Consider the following 23,934-nt stretch of genomic DNA (forward strand, 5'->3'; position numbering starts at 1 on the left):
GGCTCAGCCAATAAGGCTGGATTCACCTTTGCTCCATGGGCCATCTCTATAGCCCCAGATCTCCCTAGGCACCTAGCTCGGAGATCGAAGATGGTCTCACCCTCCCATGAGCAGTTCGGAATAAAAACTTCCGACTGACGAATCCACCCTTGAGCAGAGGCTGGTCGAAAGGGGCCTTTTTATCTCAGAGGTGTCGGCGACGCTCACACGATTTATGAAAATTCGAACTTAGAGAAGCCAAGATCCGCCAGGAGACCCAGTAAAGGAAAGGAGAGACATGGCGGGAGTACAATCACCGTCACTGCAACTCAACCAGGAAGCGTCTGGGCGCGATGCGACTCTTTCATCTCTAGCAGCTCCCACACCAGCAGGGCAAAGGGGCACTTACCTCCAAACCATTCAACTCTTTTAATCTTCAGATCCCTCAAACTCCTCACAGTTCACTATCACGTGTTAGGCTTGCAGAATTCTCTGCCCCAAACCACTACCTCCAGAGCAGAGCCAATCAGGGAGTACTGCGTCATCACTGGGCGCCAGAAAAAAGCAAAGCGGATATTAAAGCGAGCCTTGATGACTACGAAAGCGAGGCACCCGGGCTGTTGCTATGGTAACTGAGCCAACGCTAGCGGCCTGCGCAGAGCCTCTTGGAAGTCGTGGTTCGACGGCGTCCTACGCCTGCTTTCCGTGCGGGCGGAGGTACTGCTATTATCAGCGCGACCAGGAAGCAGCTTGGGCAGAAGAGCGGTGGTTGCAGCTTTGGCCAAGTTCGGGCTCGAGCTTGGAAAATGCCACTGGCGCCCCAGGAGAGGTCCACCCCAAAGAAGAGGATGAGGCTAAGTCGCTGGAAACTGTTCACAAGGAAGCCGAGTCCCAAGGTGATCCCAATCCGAAGCTTTGGAGGGCGGGGACCTTCCCAAGGCGCGGCGCCGTCGTGAAGCCAGTCGCGGCCCCTCTGCTTCGTGACTCTTCCCCGAGGGGCACCCTTAGCTGAGGTGCCCCTGCCTTGACCGCCCCAAAGCCAGCATTACCCTGAGTGAAGCGCTCTAGGGGCTCTGAGGTCTGGGCACATTACGGGTTTGGTGGGCAGCATCGTGGAAGAACTGTTTCTAACGCTTTTCTCAAACCGAAGGTGTCTGCTGGTGCCCATCAGTGTGAAAGGAGTTTGCAAACTCCGTGTCCCTGCTACTTTAAATTTTAGGAAACTTCTCGCGCATTTCTTCTTTTTTTCTTTTTTTGCAAATCTTGGGGAAACTGATCTTTATTAACGGGAGAGATCTTCACGTTAAATACCCTGAATATATTCCTGCCCATCCACTTTTACGTAGAGTATCTAAAATGAACTCAGGAGTGCAAGTGGATATTGAATATATTAATATTCGATTCACATAGAAATTTCTAAATTCAACCAATATTCAAAAAATAGACTGTCTCCATATCTATCACCATTTGGATGTATTAGCACCTGAAGATAAGAAAAAACTGATAACCCCATTTTGAACTTGAAACATGTGATATGTGCAAAGTCACAATCGCACCGTGTGTGCTTTCCACAGACTACCTTTTTAACAGTCCCAAAAGTAAATGCTTTAAATCTAAACAAGAGTACTAAAATGGAGAAGCTTCTCAGCTTTCGACTCCAGAGCAGTTTCACCAGCTGTTTTCGCCCTTAAGTTACACTTTGCTAAATAATATTCTGTAGCTGTATGTGACCTTTGTGAGGGCCCCAGGCAATTGTTCTTGCGATTTATTCTAAATTTACCAGATAAATGCATTGGACATATTCCACATGATAAATACATTGCCCCAGATACTAGAGGGCATAGACTGGAGCATTAGGGAGACTTGGAAACTGAGGCTGCTGTTATTGCAGTATATCAGTCGCATCATGGATTGAATCCAAAATGGGTTATGAATATGGACTTGATGAAAGGTAAAAATTTAGAACAATTTCTTAGGACTCCAAAAGGAAGGATTTTTGCTTCTAGTGCTCATTATTACTGCCTAGAGGAGAAAAAGTAAAAACCTAGGGCTCCTTCAGGTTCAGTTGTGTTTTAATTGGATCAGCTGTTTCTTTGTTGCACTTACAAAATTGAGCAGTACAGCTGTGTTAATTAGTTATCAGTAAGATGCTTTAAAGGTAAAGTGTTAGGTAAGTGAAAGAGTAGTATATTTTTCCCACCTTCTTGTGTCAGTATGCTAGTTGAGATACCCCCTTATTTTTTTATTATTATTATTTTAAAGAACATATTTGATTAAGAAGCAGTTCATGAACTGGGAACACCAAAAGAGATTTAGTGCTCCAATGACATATCATCAGGATATCCCCTTATTTTAAAAACACGTCTGAATTTTTAGCAAAGAAGAAAACTCTGTTAAGTGACTTTCAGAGGGAATTCTGCAAGCTTCTGGGAGTTTGAAGAAAGGAAGTGTCCGGATGGTGTTTTCTAATTTCAGATTAATACCTGACGGATCTGGGTGGAAATTTATATTTTCTGCTTTGTAAAACAGTAGAAGTCAGATTGATTAACCCTCACCCCACTCCCTGGTTTTTATTGAACCAAACAGTATCCCTGGTCTAGGTAAGACGAGAAAGCCTGTTGCTACAGGCTACTTATGAAAGGACAAAGGAGAGGAACATACACTTCTTCAAGCTGAAGATGACTTGGATAATCTGGCTAAGTGCTTTTTTTTTTTTTTTTTATGAGTAGCTTTATATTTAGCATTTCTTTATCTTGACTCTTAACCCTAAGGAGCTTTAAAAAAAAAATACCAATGCCAGGGTCCTATCCCAGACCAATTAAATCACGGTCTCATAGTGGGCCTACATAAGAAATAAAAATAGACAGTGTCCCAGTAAGGCTTCAAGTTTTTTTCCTCATAATGCTATTCTGTGTCATTTATTGCTAATCATTTCTAATGAAATGCTTTGGGGAAATAATAAAGGTCACTTTATGCCTTAGTCAGAAAGACAGATTTAAATGGTGAAGTTGGTAATGATATTGCTGCATATTAATATCCTATATGTGTTATCTACAGCCTGCTGTTGGTCCTGACAGTGTGGAGCACTGGATAAAGGTAAGGATATTTTAAATTTAGAATAAAAAGAGAATTAAGAGTCAACCATAATCAGATGGAAAAGAAATATGAATAGATCTCCACTTTGCACATACTCTACTGTTTTTATTCCCATGTAACTGTGTAAGTTGTGTTAATTTTATACTTTTTAGTATTGTTTTTATAATTCTGTTGCCTCTGGTGAAGCCATTTAAGTCTGAATGACAAGAAAACAGGTGTGTAGACATCATTTCGAATGCCATGAGTATCACATGAAGAGAATTAAAGGAGTAGGGAAAAGAAGCCTTGGGAGAGGATGTGGTGGCCTTCCTCAAATGTTGGAAAAACTGCACTGTAGTTACAATCACTAATTGTTACATAGGGACTAATGGGTAAAAGCTACCTGTGCATCACAAATAAGAATTTTCTAATGAAAAAAAGTAAAAACCTAGGGCTTCTTCAGGTTCAGTTGTTTTAATTGGATCAGCTGTTTCTTTGTTGCAGTTACAAAATTACTGAGCAATACAGCTGTGTTAATTAGTTATCAGTAAGATGCTTTGAAGGTAAAGTGTTAGGTAAGTGAAAAAGAGTATTATGTTTTTCCCACCTTCTTGTGTCAGTATGCTAGTTTAGATACCCGCTTATTTTATTATTATTATTTTAAAGAACATATTTGAGTAAGAAGCAATTCATGAACTGGGAACACTAAAAGAGATTTAGTGCTCCAATGACATATCATCAGGATATCCCCTAGAGCCATCCAAAGTGGACTGGGCATTCTCATAGAGATGTTTTCTCTACCACTGGAGCTATTTTAATGGACTCTGAATGGTCACTTAATGTTAGGTTAATGAACAATATGTTTGAGGATTCAGTGAAGGGGGAGAATTAAAGATGTAATGGAAGTATGTGGTGAGAGGCACTAATTTAGATGGGGTCAAAGAAAGCTTCCTGGCTACTGCAGAAAGCCAAACTTAGAAGATGACTAAAGTGGACCTACCATCATGAATGCTAGCCTCTAGGAAGACCACTCCTCAATATCTAGGAAGACCAGCTTGCATGTGACTGTTGAGAGTCCCAGTGCCAAGTTCCCACAGGGCTTAGTCACATAGTTAGGTACCATCTCTTCAGAGGCAAAGATTTAACTAGAACAGGAAGATAAAATTTTGCTCTGACTTGTCTATGACATTGTCCTCTTTCGTATAGTTTTCAGCCAGCTTGACTCTGATTTTTATCATTCCTCTAAAATTTCTGTAGTGGCTTTTTCTCCATTATGCCATCAAATCACCTGTCTTGAAAAAAATCAGTAAGTCCTTATTTGACCCTGCAATCTATTCTGATTCCTGAACGGTTTCTTTTTCTTATGTAATGTTTTGGATGTGTGGCCTGGATGCCTTGCCTTTGTATTTTTATTGTCCTCTTGTATCCAGTTATTCTCTTACATCCTTATTCCTTACCATTCCACAGAAACTGTTGTCATAAATGATTTCCTGAACAAATCCCATAGTTTTTTTTTGAAACGGAGTTTCACTCATGTTACCCAGGCTGGAGTGCAATGGCGCAATCTCGGCTCACCGCAACCTCCGCCTCCTGGGTTCAGGCAATTCTCCTGCCTCAGCCTCCTGAGTAGCTGGGATTACAGGCACGCACCACCATGCCCAGCTAATTTTTTGTATTTTTAGTAAAAAACGGGGTTTCACCATGTTGACCAGGATGGTCTCGATCTCTTGACCTCGTGATCCACCCGCCTCGGCCTCCCAAAGTGCTGGGATTACAGGCTTGAGCCACCGCGCCCGGCCACAAATCCCGTAGTTTTTTGATAGCAAACTTTTTCAGGTTACATTTGATATAGTTACCACGTCTTTACTCTAGAAATCTCCTCCATGGTCTTTTTGTAACTCTTTTTTTTTCCCTGCTGCTTCTACGACTTCCTTGTTTACTTCTCTGTCTTCTTTTCTGATTTCATTCCTAACTCTGGTTGTCCCCTAAATAGTTACAACCTCTAGACTTAAGACTGCAAAATCCACCTGAGTGAACCACCCTTTCAAAATCAGCTGAGACCTCTTTATGTGAAAGGAGTGGGGAATATATGGAAAGGGTGTGGAGCATAGTGAAAATTAAGAAAGGCCTCTCTTCAGAAGAGAAAAGGAAGATTTCTCAGTAGCACTGGGGACCTGGCTGAAGCAGTGAACCATAATTTTTAAAAATTTTTTAAGTATTTTAAATAGAGATGGGGTCTAACTATGTTGCCAGGTCTCAAACTCCTAGGCTCAAGCAATCTGCTGGCTCAGCCTTCCAAGGGCTGAGCCACCATGCCCACCCCATAACTTTTTATGGTACCAAAAATTGATAGATCAGATTGATCCAGACTTGGAGGTTTTCACTGGAACAGCCAAGGAACAAGGGGTTTAAGGATGCAGTAAGATAGTAGCTGGATATCCACACTGAATAGGAAAGGAAGGGACCCTTTCTGGGACTCAAGTTAGAAGAGGGAAGCATACAGTGACCAGAAGACTTGGTTAGGTCCAACATCAGTGTCATAGGAGTAGGGAGAATGAAACAGGGAGATGGATAGGAGGTTGATGTTAAAGAAGTGGGTATCAGTTTGGTTTGAGCAATGGAAAATGCTGTGAACTGTGCTTTGCAACATGGTTCAGGGTCACCATGTCAGCAGGTTGCTAAAGTGGAATTGAGGGGAAAGCTGTTGGAATACAGAAGAACAAGCAAATCTCCAGGCTGAGATGTTGGTGGTTCATCCTCAGTGACATTGAAATCACCTAGAATCAGGGAGATGATTGGGTTAAACTGTCAGTCCTGCAGCAACTCACTCAAAATGCAGCAATCCACCATGCTTTACAATTTATCCTTACCCCGATGGGATAGGCTGACTCATCTTACTCCAGTGCATTCTGTAACTTGATTGAGCTTTCTAAACATTTTAATCAAATAATTTCTCTAGTCTTTTTTTTTTTTTTTTTTGAGATGGAGTCTCGATCCGTTGCCAGGCTGGAGTGCAGTGGCACAACCTCAGCTCACTGCAACCTTCGCCTCCTGGGTTCAAGCTATTCTCTTGCCTCAGCCTCCTGAGTAGCTGGGATTACAGGCACCTGCCTCCATGCCCAGCTAATTTTTGTATTTTTAGTAGAGATGGGGTTTCACTATGTCATGTTGGCCAGCTTGGTCTTGAATTCCTGACCTTGTGATTAGCCTGCCTTAGCCTCCCAGAGTGCTGGGATTAAAGACATAAACCACTGCACCCGGCCTTCTCTACTGTTGAATCTTCCGTTATTCTATGTGCCATCAGATGAAACTATAAATTCTAGATGAGTATTTAAAGCCCTCTAGCAATCCATCTATAATATCAGTTTACCTGGAGCAGTCCCTATGCTGATACTCCCGTCAGGCCAGTCTCCTTCCCCTCCATCAGACAAATGTTCCCTTTGCTTCGACTCATATTGATCCTTCAGCCTGGAATACTCATCTGCTGTAAGAGGCCAATCCAGATCCTTCCCTTGCAACTCAACTTGAGATGCCCCTCTAAGTGAACAAATCCTCCTTGTCTACCTCAACCTCCTAATCCCATCTTGTACTACTCTTTTGCTTGGAATTATTTTGACATTTATGTACACAGATAAAGCATCAAGCATTTGCTTTTATAAAAGTGATTTAAAATGGATAGTTTAAAAAATTTATTACTCACAGAACTATTTATTATATATGAGCATTCAGTATGTCAAGAAGCTCATGTTTGTATCCACTGGTTTTGAGGAAATGAAGGATTACATTGTAACTGCTGTTTCTGCCATCCACGTTGACAGAGGCTACTAAGGATCTGGAGTGGACCATGGAATTGACCTGTGCTATGGGACACAAAGTAACACATATTGAGCATTTAAAGATCATGGGAATAATTGGGATAGTTCCTTTACAAGTAACATGTTTATATATAACATAGTTACTATGATACACTTTTGAAGGTGTTCGGTTTTTTTTAAATCACCCTGTGTTGCTTCAGAACTGTCCTTGAGTTGTTTATTGCACACATGATACAGGGAACCAAAAACAAACAAAAAAGTGAGCTTTTTAAGAGGAGAAAATTTTACTTTTGTTTCCACTTAATGCCCACTCCAGTGCTGGGAACAGAGCTAGCCTTCAATCAGGACTTGCTGAAAGAGTAAGTTGTTAAATTGACAAAATTTAAATTTAAGTAATTAAAATTACTTAAATATAGGATGACCCTCTCCTATGTCTTAGATACTTATTTTGAAAAAAAAAAATTAAGGATGTATTATTTTAAGACAAACAAATACAGAGATTATGTATAGTCCTTAGTATCATCTAGTAGTTTTTTTCTCCTCAAATCTTCATTTTAAGTGATATCCCAAACAGTTGCCTTGTTAAAGCCAAGCAAACATTTCTCTTTATTTCCTTGTCAGTACCAGGCTACCAGGCTGTCTTCTTCTTTATCCTTCAGTCTTTCTCTGCTTCTCTCCCAACCTCTCTACCCTCCTCTGTTAAGAACCTGTACAAATTCCGACTCAGGTAGGATGACACATAATACATAATTATTTGTTTCACCCGTAGCCTGAGGAACTAAGTCAAGTCTACAAATCTGTTTTTGTTGTTAATTTTTTGTTTGTGGGTATTTAAAACACTAAAGTTGATCAGTTTATTTTTATGTTATTTACACATGTGCATATATAAACACAGTATATGCAAAATTCATCTTTCTATCTCAGAATTTAAGAACATGAAGGAAAGACTATGTACCAACCATAAATCTAATAAATGATGTATGCTACCAATATAAACTTGAATGCATCAGAGGCTATCAGAAATAATATGGGAATATAGGTGTCTACTAAGTGACTTCATAAGGAGTGAATAATATTTTCTTGACTCTAATGAGATCATGTTTTTTTTCTGGCTCATATATTTGCCTGTATGTTCTGTTTTCCACATCTTTTTCAAATTACCCTTCACTTTTCAACTTTATTCCTCTGCTTCTATCTGGCTTAAAGCTAATATATGAAACCCACAAGAATTTGGGTCAAAAAGCCCATGGCAAGTTTTGGCAGAGGTTCTACCAATCTTTCCACAAAAGGCAAGAGGAAAAGCCATTTTCAAAATAGGTCAGGTGACAATATAAATATTGGAAAGTGCAGCTTTTTTGAATAAAGTTTTCATGTGTTCATTCCTTTAACAAATATTTATTGGGCACCTGTTAAGTGCCAAGAATTATTCTTAGTGCTTGATTCTTCTTGAGAAAAAGACAAGAATCCTTGCCAACATTCTACGTGAGGGAGACAGTAAGTGATTAAATATATGATAAGATGGTAAGTACTATAGAGACAATCAAAACAGAGGAGGGGGAGAAGGAGAGCTGGAGGAGAGTGTTTACATTTCATATAGGGTGGTCGCGGAAGGCCTTACTGGGAAGGTGACATTTGAGCAAAGGCTTGAGGAGGTGAGGGAAGGAGGCCTATGGGTATCTGTAGGACAGCAGTTCAGGCAGAGGAGAAGCAAGTACAAAGGCCATGAGGTGGGAACACACTGAGCATATTTGAGGAGGAGCAAGCAAGGAGGTCCATGGGGCTGAAGTAGAATAAGCAAAGGGAAGAGTATCGAGGGGCTTGGAAAGCTCACAAAGGGCCGCGTGTAGGACCTGGAAGCACATTGCAAAGACTTTGACGTTAATTCTGATTGAGATCAGGAGCCATTGAAGGCTTTCAAGTAGAGTTATGACATGATGTGGCTTTCATTTTAAAGGAGTCATTCACTGCTGTGGTGAGAAGCTCTTCCAGAAAACCTGTCAGGAAATGATTGTGCCTTGGACCAAGGTGGTAGCAATGGAGGTGATGGGAAGTGGTCAGATTCTATATATATTTTGAAGATAGAGTCAACAGATTTCCTGATCAATTATATATGTGGTGAGAAAGAGAGAGAGAGATTGAATTAAGGACTCCAAAATTTTCATCCTGAGGAACTGAAAGAATGAAGTTGTCGCTACCTGAGTTGGAAGAAACACAGCAATTGGGGGGAAAGGTTTTTTGGGAGGGGAAAGTTAGGGGTTAAGTTGTAAAATAAGTCCTAACTTTTTTTTTTTCTTTTGAGACAGAGTCTCACTCTATCACCTGGGCTAGAGTATGGTGGCATGATCATGGCTCATTGCAACCTCCGCCTCCCAGGTTCAAGTGATTCTTGTGCCCTAGCCTCCCAAGTAGCTGAGATTACAGGCACATGCCACCACGCCCAGCTAACTTTTACAATTTTAGTAGAGACAGGGATTCACCATATTAGCCAGGCTGGTTTCGAACTCCTGACCTCAGATAATTCACCTGCCTCAGCCTCCTAGAGTGCTAGGATTACAGCATGAGCCACCGTGCCCAGCTTTAAAATTTATTTAATTTAATGTATTTATTTTGAGACAGGGTCTCACTTTGTCACCTAGGCAGGAGTGCAGTGGCATGAACACAGCTAACTGCAGTCCCAGCCCTCTGGACTCAAGCCCAGCCTCTGAAGTAGCTAGGACTGTAGGTGTGCACAACCACACCCAGCTAATTTTTTAACTAGAGATGGGGTCTCACTGTGTTGCCCAGGCTGGTCTCAAACTCCCAGGCTTAGGCAGTCCTCCCATTTTGGCCTCCCAGAATGCTGGGATTATAGGCATGAGCCATTGCACCCAGCCTAAAATAAGTGTTTTTAATCTGTGCAGGTAAACAGAAACGCTAAGGCAGCTTGCCCACTTCTGCTATTTCTTTCCCCAATCTTGCAAATTTGGTCATGTTTTTACTAGACTCTTGCTGTTAAGTTAAAACATTCTAGATGGCTACAATTCAGTGACTCTGATCCCAATTTTATTGAACCTAACATATGATTGCCAAATATAAGATGGGAGGTTGATCCCAATTTTATTGAACCTAACATATGATTGCCAAATATAAGATGGGAGGTTTCCTTCAGGACTACTAATTTGCTGAAGTGTGGTTACTCTGCCTCTGGTTCGTATTTATACGGAAGTCCTAAGGGCATGAAAACTAATAAAATATAATATTTTTTATTTAAAATAAAATATCTATGTCTCAGGATCCTATCACTAATGCCCTAAACAAAAGTTATCTAAAGCTTAATAACCTTTTGTTCAAATATCAAAATTGTGAACACCTGTTAGAACATGGTAAAATACTGCAATTAATTCAATATTATATATGAAACCCCCCCAAAATATTTGGGGGTAGATGTTTAAACCTCAGAGCTTCTCCAAAAATGGAAAAATGAATGAATCTTAGTAGTTGGTAGAAAATCAGATTCTTGAAAAGGAGAGAAATTCTCTCTGAACAAATTTGTTGTCATCTTAATGGATTTTTTTTTTCTGTTATATTGAAGAGAGTGGAGAAGGCCTCAGAATTTGCAGTGTCAAATGCATTTTTTACTAGAAATTCTGATTTACTCAGAAGTCCCTGGGGCCAAATCACAGATCTGGAAACATCTGAGCAAATAGAGGATCACGATGAAACCTTTGCAGAAGGTAAGAGAATTTGTTTTTTTGCTGTGATGTTACTAATTCTTAAAGCATAACCCATGATGCATTTCAAAGTAGAAAATGGAAGCTTTTCTTACTCTTGTTCTTAATTTCCCTTTCTTTCTACTGCCCTGAAGCTATTTTAGTCTGGAATTAACTTCAATATTACAAGTAAGGGTATACTTAAGCCCCATTTTGTTTCCCAAATTAGAACCACATCCAGATGTAGTTTGATACACAGTTAAGTGGTGAATATTGTAAGATATTAGTCCTGTGACAAAGATGGTAGTTTGTTAATTTGATCAGATATTTATACAGATAATTTTACCACAGTCTATAAATCAGTTTTATTCTTGATAAAGAGACCCTAAAAACAGTTTAATCTTCCTGTGTTCCAGAAGCATTTACTCTTCTGGAATTTGGTATTTTTGTTACTGATGCCCTGAGGAACTCTGCCATTTAGGGGTGGAAGGAATCAGGAAGGAACAGCAAAGGACGCTGAGAAGGGAAGGCCACTGTGGTAGATGGAAAGTCAAGAGTGTGATGTGCTACAAACCAGCTTCCCTTTGAATTACTTATGTCTCCAGTTACTCCATTTATTTGTTCATTTATTCAACACACATATATTCTTTGCTAGGTACTATTTTAGATACTGGAAGTACTGTTTATGAACAAGAGAGACAAAGCCCTTGCTTTCATGAAATATACATTTTCATGTGGGAATTAAGAAAATTTTGCGGTGATCCAGTAGTAAAAGTCATTCAAGTTGAGACCTGAGTCAGCGAGGAGCAAGTAAGCAGCTGAAAAATGTGATGGGGGACAGCATCCTGGCAGATGTAAAGGGAGCATGAAGTACAGACAGGCATGGTGTGCTGCAGGAAGACCCATGTAGCTAGAGTTTCCCCCAGAGATAAGCTGGCGGGGGTGAGGAGAAGGCATGTCACATAGGGCTTTCCAAGCCTGGGGAATGAATTTAGATTTCACTCTGAGTACGACAGGATAGAATTGGAGGGTTTTAAGCAGAGATGTAATATGACAGTTTATAAAACATATGAAGAATGTAGCATGGTGTGGTGGTGGCTGCCTGTATTCCCAGCTACTTGGGAGGCTGAGGCAGGAGAATCACTTAAATTTGGGAGGTAGAGTAGGGTAACTAGTGGGAGCTATTGCAGCAGTCTGGGTGAGCAGTAATGGTGACTGATTTAGAGCGATTGATAGTACTGGAGCTAGAGAATGGAAATTGATTCTGAAATTGACATGGCTGGTCTTGCCCACCCTACCTTCCACCCTGCCAACAGAGATACACAATATACTTTAGCTTATTAAGGGTTCTAAGAAGTCCTGCAGTTAAAAAGAAATGCTTACTTGCCCCATTTCCCATGCTGCCTATACCATGAACCTCTTTTTATCCTGAAATCAGCATATTATCCTGAGAAACTAGTGATTCACATCAGGAACATGATTTGGTGTATGGATAGAACACCAATGGATAGAACATGGTTTACAAAGGTTTATATCATTTTTTTTTCTCTCATCAACTATATTAATGTTCTACAAAAAGTAGTGTTCTGAAGAACATACTTTGAAAATTTGTGCTTTAAGGTAGTTTGTATACTTGTGTGGTCTAACACGAGGTATTTCTACAGTTTAATGCCTCCAAGAGTAGTTTTATTTGTTTTTGGGGTGTACTTCATAGTAAATCCCCATTTACCAATACATGTCATTTAGTAGGTATAAATTGTTTTGCATGTAAATTATTATACACATAAATGTACACATGAATTCTTGTACACAAGGGCTACTCAGTAAATACCTTCTCCCTTTCTCTACCTTCCTCTGAAAGCCAATAGTATTTGTTGCTAGTATGCTTTTAACACTTAGTTTATATTACTCTGATGTATTTTTTTTTTATTTTATCTATATTAAATGCCTCTTGGCATCATTTAATATAAGCACCCCATTCCCCAAGAACTATGCAATAATGATCATAATAATGATGAAGGTAATGATAAAATAGACAAAAGCCGTCTGATAATAATAGCATTTATTATGAAATAATCATAATATGATGAAGGTTATGCTAAAGCAGGCACTTTCCCCTATACCTAAATAATTTAAGGAGATTTTCTCAATAGCATTAAGAAATCCAAATGGAAGTTGGCTTTCAGGATATCACAGTCTTTGATTTTCCTCCTGCCTCGATGGCCTCTCCTTCCTAGTCAGCTTTCCTGGTTCCACCCTATCTCTTCATCTGCTAAATTCTGGAGTTCCTCAGCACTTAGTCCTTGAACCTCTTCTCTTTCTACCTTCCTCTTTTGGTAATTTCATCTATTTCTATGATTTTAAATATGCTCTGAGGTCCATTCTTCAACTTGGACCTGTCCCCTGAAATCCAGAGTATTATAGCCAATACCATATTTGACATCCCTGTTTGTATGTCTCATAAACATCTCAAACCTAACGTGCCTGGGACTGAACTCCTGATCTTCCTCCTCAAACCTGCTGCTCCCTTGGCCTTCCCCATCTCGGTAAAGGGCATTACCATCCTTGTAATTGCTTAAGCCAAAAACCTCATAGATTTCTTTTTCTCATGTCCTACATCCAGTCGATCAGCAAATCATGTCAACTCCACCTCAAAACATTCTTTTCTAGAATCTGACCCGTGTTAATACCTCCACTCCCAGGTCCAGGCCACCATCTCCTCTCTCCTGGTTTATTGTACTTGTTTACCAATTAGTGTTCTTGCCTCTGTGCTTGTCCCCTATAGTTTAACTTAATAGTCAGAGTGAGTCTCTTAAAATATATTACTTCTCTGCTCACATCTCTCCTGTGGCTGCCATTGCACTCAGTAAAAACCAAAGTAGCTAGAATAGTGTCAGGACTCTAAGTAAGGGGATTTCAGCCTTAGGACTATTGACATTGAGCTAGAGAATTTTTGTGGGGCTGTCCTGTGAGTTGCAGAATATTTAGCAGCATCCCTGGCCTCTACCTCCTAAATGGTAGTATTACTTCCCCCAGTTATGACAACACAAAATGGCTGTAGACATTGGCATAAGTCCACTGGGGGCAAGATTGTACCTGGTTGATAACCATTGCCCCAAACATTCCCCTAAACCTGATCTGCATATTACCTCCAACCTCATCGCCTACTGTCTCCACCTCACTCACTTCTCTTTGACCACACTGGCCCCCTCACCGTTTCTCCAACACTATAGATACTCCTGCACGGGACCTTTGCATTTGCTTTCCCTCTGCAGAGAATACTATTACCATAGGTCCTCACTTATCTCACTTCCTTCTCTTCTTTGCTCAAATATCTTTTTCTCAGTGAAGCTTTCTTTTACCTCCCAATTTAAAACTACAGCACCTGTCTTCCATTTCCTCCTGTCCCTGCTTTTGCTCTTACTTATTTGTTGTCTCTCTTCCCTAGTTGGAATGTAAGCTTCATGATGCTAGGGCTTATTTTTCCAGTTTTGTTCACTGCTGTATTCCAGCATCTAGAACAGTACTTGACACAGTAGGTACTCAGTATTTACTGAATAAATGAAACAGTGAGTAAAGAAAATCTCTGAAGTAATTGAAATATTTAAAATTTGTTTTTCTTTTATTGTAGCTCAAGAGCTGGTCAATGACTGGTTAGACACCAAACTTAAGCAAGAGTTAGCAAGTGATGAAGAAGGCAATGCCAAAAACACTGTGTCCGGTGTCACTCTTATGCCGGAAGCCAATGGCCATTTGAAATATGACAGGTTTGATGGTAAGAACTTATCTGATTGTTCTAAGCTTTAACATCTAATGAATGTGTCTAAGAAGTCTTTATAATTGTTTTGAGTAACAAATGATATGTATTTGACTTTTCTGTGTTTTGTTTAGTTTTATTATTGGTTTTAATTTATCCTTATTGAATGTATATTTCTTATGCTGTATCTTCAGTAAATTCATGGTGTTTTAAAATTAAAATATTCTATTACAGTTATCCCTTACTACCTGTGAGGAATACGTTCAAGGACCGTCCAACCCCCACAGATACCAAACCTCTCAGATGCTCTAGCCCTGTGCATATCTTCCTGTATACTCTAAAGCATCTCTAGACCACTTATAATATGTAATACAGTATAAATACTATGTAGTTGTTATACTATATTTTAAAATGTTTATTTTTTACTGTTGTATTTTTTTTTTTTTTTTTTTTAATATTTTTGACCTGTGGTTGGTTGAATCCAAGAATGTGGCATCTGCGGATAGGGAGGGCAAACTGTATTTATAATTCTGATTATGATTATAATAGCAATTAATGCTGTTTCAGAGTGCTTCTTTCTCATATACTATTGGACTATTTACTTTGATGGAGAGTGCATTTAAGTACTCATATGTAATTTTTGTATTTATAAAATGCTTCTTATTTCTGTGTTAGTTATTATGGAGGTTATCACTTTTCTAGTTTGTGGGGTTTTTTTCCAGAGGAGGCAAAACTTGCGGTTGTGCACAGAGCCAGTGTCAGACAAGTTAGATGGCTGACGTGTGAGGGTTTATCTAATACACTTAAGGGTCTGAGTATTTTTTTCCCTAAGCATAGGGATAGTCATGGTAATGCTGGGGCAGCTCCCCATGCATGACTCAGATACCTTTGGTGAATTCATCTCACATCATTCCCCTGGTTTAGGACTCTGCAAAATCCCCAGCATGGGGATCACAAAGCTATGAGCTTGTAAAATTAAAAGAATCCTTCAAGACTGGGTAGCCTGATCTACCCTCCTCCCCATCCCAGATAGAGATCATTCTGCAGTGTCCCTAATTTGTAGTGATGTATCCTCTGCTTGAACACCTCCCGGGATTGGGAGCCTGCACTTCGGGAGGAGTCCATTCAACCCCTCTGAGGCCGTAATCCTCACAGAAGTTTCCTTTATTTAGGAGAATTAGGATTTTGTCTTCGGTAACTTTTTACCCTATGATACAACAAAAAATAACATGTTCTCAAGAACATGTTATTTTTTGTAGGAGTTGTTACCATATTTAACCACTCCTATAGTTCTGTGTTTCCAGATTAAATAGCACCAGTACTCTCAACAATTTTTTTTATACCACATGGTTTCTGGGTCTTATCATCCTTGTTCCTGCCTTCTGGATATTTTCTAGTTTATTAATATCATTTTTAAAGTGTGGTACTTCAGCACTTGATACTTCAGTACTTCATATGTGTTCTGAAGCAAATATATGGAATCTAATGAAACTATTCTTTTGATATAGTGCTAATAGATCTTAATTATGTCCCTTTACTTAGATTGGTTGATACCATCTATTATCATAACAGGCCTCAATCATCATATGCTGGTAGAGTTTTTTTTTTTTTTTTTTACTGAAATATTGAACAGATATTTATATAACCATTAAATAGGATATTTACCAAAAATATTAATTAACATATTATCTCAATAGACACAGAAAAAGCACTTAACAAAATACATTCCTTCTCAGCAAGCTAGTAATACAAGAGAAGTTCTTCAACTCAATAAAGGTCATTTACATAAGACATGTGGAAAACAAATCCAAAATGATAAGTGTAAGCGTTATCAGGAATTACATTAAATATAAATGCATTTAATTAAACACTCCAGTCCAAATGCATAGATTGGCAGAATGGATTGAAAATATATGACTTATTGGTATTCAAGAAGGGAATAATGAAAAAAAATTTAAAAAAAGAAAAAATATATATGACTTAGCTATATGCTATCTACAAGAGATATATGTTCAATTTAAAGTACAAATAGGTTGAAAGGAAAAGGATTGAAAAAGATATACCATGTAAACAGTAACCAAAAGAGAGCCACAGTGGCTATGTTAATATCAGAAAAAATAGACTTTTTTTTTTTTAATTTATTTTTTTGAGACGGAGTTTCGCTCTTGTTAGTCAGGCTAGAGTGCAATGGCATGATCTTGGCTCACCGCAACCTCCGCCTCCTGGGTTCAAGCAATTCTCTTGCCTCAGCCTCCCGAGTAGCTAGGACTACAGGCATACGCCACCATGCCCAGCTAATTTTTGTATTTTTAGTAGAGACGGGGTTTCACCATGTTGACCAACATGGTCTCAATCTCTTGATCTCGTGATCCACCTGCCTCGGCCTCCCAAAGTGCTGGGATTATAGGCATGAGCCACTGTGCCTGGCTGAGACTTTTATTTTTATTTATTTCTTTGATTTTTAATTTTCCCAAAAACAGACTTTTCAAGAAAAAATTGTTACTGGAAACAAAAAGTGCATTTTCTAACAAGTAAAAGGGTCAGTCCATCAGGAAAACATAACAATTATAAATATATATACACTGACAAAAGAGTCCCAAGGTAGATGAAGCAAAAATTGACAAAATTGAAGAGATAAATAGAATTCAACAATACTACAATCATGTGTTGCTTAATGAAGGGAATAAGTCCTGAGAAATGCATTATTAGGTGATTCTGTCATTGTACAAACATCATAGAGTGAACTTGTACAAACCTAGATGGTAGAGCCTACTACACAACTAGGCTGTGTGGGATAGACTGTTGCTCCTAGGCTACAAACCTGTACAGCATGTTACTTAATACTACAGGCGATGGAACACAATGGTAAGTATTTGGGTGCCTAAACATATCCAACCACAAAAAGGTACAGTAAATGTACAGTATATAAAAGGTAAAAAATGGTACACCTGTACAGGGTATACCGTGAATGGGGTTTGCAGAGCAGGAAACCAGGGCAGTTGTGAGTAAATGTGAAGGCCTAAGATATTATAATATGCTACTGTAGACTTTATAAACACTGTTTACTTAGGATACGTTGAATTTATAAAAACATGTTTCTTTCTTCAATAATAAATTGACCATACCAAGTATTGGTAAGGATGTGGAAGAACTGGAATACTTCTATATATTTATACTTCTTTATAAATTTTTAATTTTTTCTAACATTTTGACTCTTTTGTGACACTTAGCTTAAAACAAACACATTGGAGAGCTGAACAATTTTTTTTTTATTCTATATACCTTTTTCTATTTTTGAAATTTTAATTTTTTTTCTTGTTAAAAAATGAAGACATAAAAACACACGTTAGCCTAGGCCTACACAGGGCCAGGATCATCAATATCACTATCTTCTTCTCCACAGCTTGTCTCACTAGAAGGTCTTCAGGGACTATAACATGCATGTAGCAGTCATCTTCTGTGGCAATATTACCCTCTTTTGGAATACCCCCTAAAAGACCTGCCTGAGGCTGTTTTGCAGTTAACTTTTTGTTGCTGTTTTTTGAGACAGGATCTCCCTCTGTTGTGCAGTGGTAATCAAAGCTCACTGAAGCCTTGAACTCCTGGGTTCAAGCAATCCTCCAGCCACAGCCTCCCTAGTAGCTGGAACTACAAGTGTGTGCCACCACACCCAGACAATTTTTTTTCTCTTTTAATAGAGACAGGGTCTTGCTTTGCTTCTCAGGCTGGTGTCGAACTCCTGGGCTCAAGCAATCCTCTCATGTCGGCCTCTCATAGTGCTGGAATTATAGGTGCGAGCCACTGTGCCTGGCCCAACTTTTTTTTTTTTCCTAAGAAGTAGGAATAGACTCTAAACTAATGATAAAAAGTATAGTATAGCATTTATATAAACCAGTAACATAGTCATTTATTATCATTATCAAGTATTATATACTGTATATAATTGTATGTGATATCTTTTTTTGTGTCATATTCTAAGATTTTTTGAGGGTGCTCTATTTTATTTTAACTTATATTTTAAGTCCAGGATACATGTGCAGGATGTGTAGGTTTGTTACATAGGTAGACATGTGCCATGGTGGTTTGCTGCACAGACCAACTCATAACTTAGGTATTAAGCCCAGCATCCATTAGCTATTATTCCTGATGCTCTTCTTCCCCCTGCCATCCATGACAGGCCCCAGTGTGTATTGTTTCCTGCAACGTGTCCATGTGTTCTCATCATTTAGCTCCACTTATAAGTGAGAATTCAGTATTGGTTTTTCTGTTCCTGCATTAGTTTGCTGAGGATAATGGCTTCCAGCTCTGTCCATATCTCTGCAAAGGACATGATCTTCTTCCTTTTTATGGCTGCATAGTATTTCTCAAAGATGTAGAAGCAGAAATTCCATTTGACCCAGCAATCCCATTACTGAGTATATATCAAAGGAGTATAAGTCATTCTATTATAAAGATACATGCACATGTATGTTCATTGCAGCATGCACTATTCACAATAGCAAAGACATGGAATCAACCCAAATGCCCACCAGTAATAAACTAGATAAAGAAAATGTGATACATGTGCTATACTTTTATATGACTGTTAGTGTGGTTGCTTTGTTTATACCAGCATCACCACAAACACATGAGTAATGCATTGTGCTCTGACATGATGGCTACAACATCACTAGGCAATAGGAGTTTTTCAGCTCCGTTGTAATCTTATGGGGCCACCTTTGTATACACGGTCCATTGTTGATGGAAGTGTTATGTGACACATGGCTATAGTTAGAGACTTCAATACTCCACTATCCATAATCTTTGGAACAACTACAAAACATAATCAAGGAAGATGTTCAGTAACATTAGTCATTAGAAAAGTGCAAATTAAAACTACAGTGAGTTACCTCTGCATATCTTAAAATGGCTTAAATTTGAAAGACCATACCAAGTATTGGTAAGGATGTGGAGGAATTGGAATACTTCTACACTGCTGCTGGGAATGTAAAATTGTGTAACCACTTTGGACAAGAGTTTGATAGTTTCTTGAAAAGGTAAGCAGTTAGCTATAATATGATCCAGTCGTTCCACTCCCACTCATTTTCCTGACAGAAAAGAAAGCCTATGTTCTGTGAGCTGTTCATTTGTGGACTCAACCAACCATGGATCAAAAATATTTGGGAAAAAATAATTCCATCTGTACTGTACATGTACACTTTTTTCATTATTCTCTAAACAATATATATAACAGATATTAACATAGCATTTACATTGTATTGGGTATCATAAGTAATCTAGAAATGATCTACAGTATAAGAGAGGGTGGATATAGGTTGTATACAAGTGCTGCACCATTTGATATCACGGATTTTTGAACCTCCTTGGATTTTGGTATTCTCGGGAGGTCATGGAACCAATCCCCTATGGAGGGATGACTGTACACAAATGTTCATGACAGCTTTATTTGCAATAGCCAAAACCTGGAAACAACTCAAATGTCTATCAACAAATGAATGAACAAATTATGGTATATTCATATTGTAGAATACTACTCAGCAATAGAAGGTGATAAACTATTGATACACACAACATGAATGAATCTCAAAATACTTGTGCTGAGTGAAAAGCTAGATCAGAAAAAGAATACAATGTATATAAGTGTATGATTTATATAAAATTCTGGAAAATGAAAACTAATATATAGTGGTGCTTACTTGGAACAGAGTGGAGAGGGAGGAGTGAAAGGAAGAGATTACAAATCAGCATGAGGACCCTTTGTGGGCTGATGAATATGTTCATTACCTTGACTGTGGTAATGGTTTTACTAGCGTATGTGTATATCAAAATTTATCGTAGACTTTAAATATTTGTGGTTTATTATATGTCAATTATACCACAATAAAGCTTTTTTCTTTCTTTNTTTAAAGCAGTAGAGTTCTCAAGATCGTTTAGATTGAAGTTCCCAAGGTTGTTTAGATTGAAATCTTTTAGATTTGGCAGTGAAGGACTCTTTAGTGAGTTGGGTAAGGGCAATTCTTGGTAAGTGGAGCTTTTTACTTTTAGTTGAAATTAACTACTGGGGGCTATACTCAACCAGTTGGCATTATCAGTTACTATTTATTGAACACTTGCAGCTTTGTATTTTTATTGTACTAGGATTCTTTATGTAAATATGAATATTATACTAACATTAATTTTTTTTTAAATTTCCCTTTTTTGTTGTTCTGTTTCCCCCAGATCTTTGTGGCTATTTGGAGGAAGAAGAGGAAAGTACCACCGTTCAAAAATTTATAGACCATCTGCTCCATAAAAATGTGGTAGATTCTGCAATGATGGAAGATCTTGGAAAGAAGGAAAACCAAGACAAGAAGCAGCAGAAGGATCCTCGTCTTACCATGGAGATGAGACATAAGCAGGTGGGAGGGAAAAACAAAATTAAAATGGATAACAGGAAGCAGTCTTTGTGTAACACATTTAATAAGCTTAAATAAAGACATAGTCTTTATTATGAAAAAGGGTGCCATCTGTGGTTTGGTTAGGAAGAATAAAAATAAAATATAAGAACTTCAGAAGAAAAATAATTCTCATAAACTGAGGGTAGGAAACAATTTATTTAAGAAATAGCCCAGAAAAGAATAATTGATTTTGACCAAGAATATTGAGATAAACCTTATTAGTTGGAATGTGGTACTTCCTATTATAAACACCTAGATTGTGTGTGCTTGAGTTTCATTTTCAAATTGTAACATTAATATTATTAATATTCTGGAGAATGTTACAGGATAATTCCTTTCCAGACAACTGAAATTCACTCATTTTGTGATTATAATTTAAAATGGAAGACAGATCTGAATTGAATCAAGTTCAGCTGTTTTGAATTAGAAAAGTATGTGAGAACTTTCTCTTCTCCAAAGGGAATAGTAGGTTATTGCAAAAAAGACTGGTGTCTCAACAGTTTGTAAAGGAGTGCCAGGGAACCCAGAACCAAGACTGAACCGGAATTAGTACCTGTACGTGTGTGTGCCATCTTTGCATAACACTGAATTTCTGATTGCCAGATTTGAAAATAACTGCTTTAAATCATTCAATCAGGGTATATGTAATCAGCACTGGGGATGTTAGAGAAATGGGTAGAAGTATGATTCTAGTTTGGATTTATGACAAAAGGGAGGAGAGAAGGTTCAATAAGATATATGGTCATTGTCTGGCAGTCTTATCAGAAGTCTTATCATAATTCTTATCACAACTAGAGAATAAGATAAGGGTGAAGTTAGGTGAAGCAGGAAGGAAAGGACCTTTCCTTAATTCATAGCTACTCTTGCCCTCTAAAGGATTAATAGGTTTGAAAAACAATGAATGTGCTTGTTTATGTTTTTGATTTCCAAATATTATCCAAAATCACTGATATATTTACCTAATAATGGAAATGAATGAAGGATTGTGGTGTTCCTTAAAGCAGTAAATCACTGTTCTACCATTCACAATGTAGTGTCCAAAAAAGTTCTGTTCTGCTTAAATTATAATTAGAATGCAGACAAGAACTAAGTATAATAAAAGCAGTAACGTACACCTTGAACAGTCTTACAAGTGAGAATCATTACTAAATGAGAATCCAGAACTTGGGATCTGAGTCATTAGATTCTCAACTTTTCTGTGATGTGGATCATTCCCAGATTGTTTGAGTCATCTTCATCTGATTTCATCTAAAATTTTATATTGGCCTTTTCCCAGTAAACAGATGAATTCCCCTTATCCTACCAATAAACAGTGGAGTTCTCAGCCAGAATATTTCAAACTGGTTGTATTCTGAACTTCAGACTATGTTGTAAGGCTTTTCAGATCCCTTTCTACTTGAAAGGCCATACTTCATCTTTATCATATTTACTTTAAGGTAAAAGAAAATCGCTTAAGACGTGAGAAAGAACTAGAGTGCCAGAGAATAGAAAAGGCCCTGAAAAAATCGGCCTTCTTGGAGGCTCAGTGTCTGGTGCAAGAAGAGAAGAAAAGGAAGGCTCTGCAGGCCAAGAAAGAGGAAGAGGAGATTCAAAGGGAGATGGTGAAGCTTCGGAGGGAGATAATTGAGAGGAGACGCACTGTGAAAGAAGCATGGAAAATGTAAGCCAGTGTGATAAGCACTGTGGAGTTTCTCTGTTTAAGCAGTCATTTTAGAAGTGCTCTGAAGTTTTTACAGTGCACAAACATTGCAATAACAAAACACAAAAGAGAATTCACTCACTATTCTGCCAATCTTAACAAATTAACTAATTTCATTTTTCCATGTTTCCTCCTGGTCTTGATCCCTTTATGTACTTAATTATAACCATAAAGTACCTTAAATTTGTAATTCTACTTGTAATTAACACATTGCCCAGAGGCCTGGGGTGTATATATTACTCCACTGCTTTCCTATACCGTAATTTATGTAATGGCCACCTCCCCATGCTGGTAAACATTTCAGCTACTTCAGATTTTTCACCATTATTATAATGCAATGAGCATCTTTAAGCATAGAGCTTTTTCACTCTTTTGAATTATGTTCTTAGAAAAATTCTTAGGAGTGTAACTTCTGAGTTAAATGACACAGGTCTTTTTCTGACTCTTGAAACGTTGCCAAATTGCTTTCAAAATGGATTGTACTTGTTTATCAGCAGCAGGTCAGTTTATCATAACAATGGGGAGTATCATCATTTTCAATATTTTTACACTTTTAATAGGTATTATATTGAGTAGTTTGCATTTCTTTGGTTATATAGTATTTGTAAGGTTGAACATGTTCAGTAATTGTGTCTTAGTCTGTTGTGAATTGTGTGTCTTATTTTTCTGATAATCACACGGAAAGTCACCACTGCCTTACTGCCACTGATAAAGAAAAAGAATATCTGAGATAAGAGGAAGATGAAAATAGTCATCTCAGGATGTAGTACTGTTATCCATCCTCAGGCAGAAAATGAGCTTCATAAGTGAAATAACTAATGTATTTATTCTGAGAAACAGCACTGATGCAGGAACTGCAAAAGTCTTGGAACAACGTGACTAAAGTGTCTGACTACTCAAACTGAGAGGCCGCAAAGACCTATTAAATAATCCTTTCCACCCCCATCAGCCTACACAGCTTTCCCCCCTGTGTTCTTGATTGCTCTCATTCTACCTAATTTAAAACAGCTCAGCAGTGGACATGTGCTTTACTCCTTCAAGTGCCAGGCTGAGGCCTCCTCCAGGTGCCATTCCTTTCAGAAAGCAATCACTGGTGTTTTACTGAGTTCTTTCTAAGGTCAGCCTTGCTTTTCAGATTGCTCCCAAGCCCTGGAAAAACTAGGTTGACCTAAAATAAATTGTGAAAACAAGTAACATTTAATGGTAGTAGGATGCTCTGCTCACTGTGGGCACTCAACAAATGTTCACTAACCAGTCATTTCTTTTAAAAGCTAAGGTCTTATCCATGGTTACAGTGAAACAGATAATATGTTCTACTTCTAGGTGGATGAACTGGTTTAAACTTTCCAGAAAGCAATTTGGCAATAAACAAGAGCCATAAAATAGTATTATCCCTTGACCTAGGCATTACAGCCTTAGGAAAACCATCCTAAGAAAATGGTCAGAAATCCAGAGAAAGATTTGTGCAGAAAGACAATTTAAA

The 23,934-nt window shown here is 38.3% G+C and overlaps 2 protein-coding genes across 5 annotated transcripts in view; one reads left to right on the forward strand and one right to left on the reverse strand.

The window, feature by feature from the left end:
* QTRT2 (queuine tRNA-ribosyltransferase accessory subunit 2) overlaps positions 1-523 on the reverse strand; it is a 31,619-nt gene extending 31,096 nt beyond the window's left edge. For all 3 annotated transcript variants that reach the window (XM_037745436.1, XM_017547724.2, XM_017547723.2), the window contains exon 1: positions 389-523. Coding sequence is in view for 1 of the 3 variants with exons in the window: in XM_017547724.2 (XP_017403213.1) it covers positions 389-399 (11 nt within the window). In the remaining 2 variants the exon portion in view is untranslated. The remainder of the gene's footprint in view (positions 1-388) is intronic.
* Positions 524-635: 112 nt separating this feature from the next.
* Positions 636-23,934, forward strand: part of CCDC191 (coiled-coil domain containing 191) — a 94,072-nt gene continuing 70,773 nt past the window's right edge. Inside the window, exons 1-6 of one of the 2 annotated variants that reach the window (XM_017547727.2) lie at positions 636-875; positions 3,037-3,075; positions 10,441-10,582; positions 14,190-14,333; positions 20,535-20,713; positions 22,189-22,412. In XM_017547727.2, coding sequence (XP_017403216.1) covers positions 786-875; positions 3,037-3,075; positions 10,441-10,582; positions 14,190-14,333; positions 20,535-20,713; positions 22,189-22,412 — 818 coding nt within the window. In that variant the 5' untranslated portion in view covers positions 636-785. The remainder of the gene's footprint in view (positions 876-3,036; positions 3,076-10,440; positions 10,583-14,189; positions 14,334-20,534; positions 20,714-22,188; positions 22,413-23,934) is intronic. The other variant, XM_017547728.2, reaches the window with a different exon arrangement.

This window comes from Cebus imitator, unplaced genomic scaffold (genome assembly GCF_001604975.1).
Source record: "Cebus imitator isolate Cc_AM_T3 unplaced genomic scaffold, Cebus_imitator-1.0 Scaffold201, whole genome shotgun sequence".
In the NCBI taxonomy this organism is placed as follows: Eukaryota; Metazoa; Chordata; class Mammalia; order Primates; family Cebidae; genus Cebus; species Cebus imitator.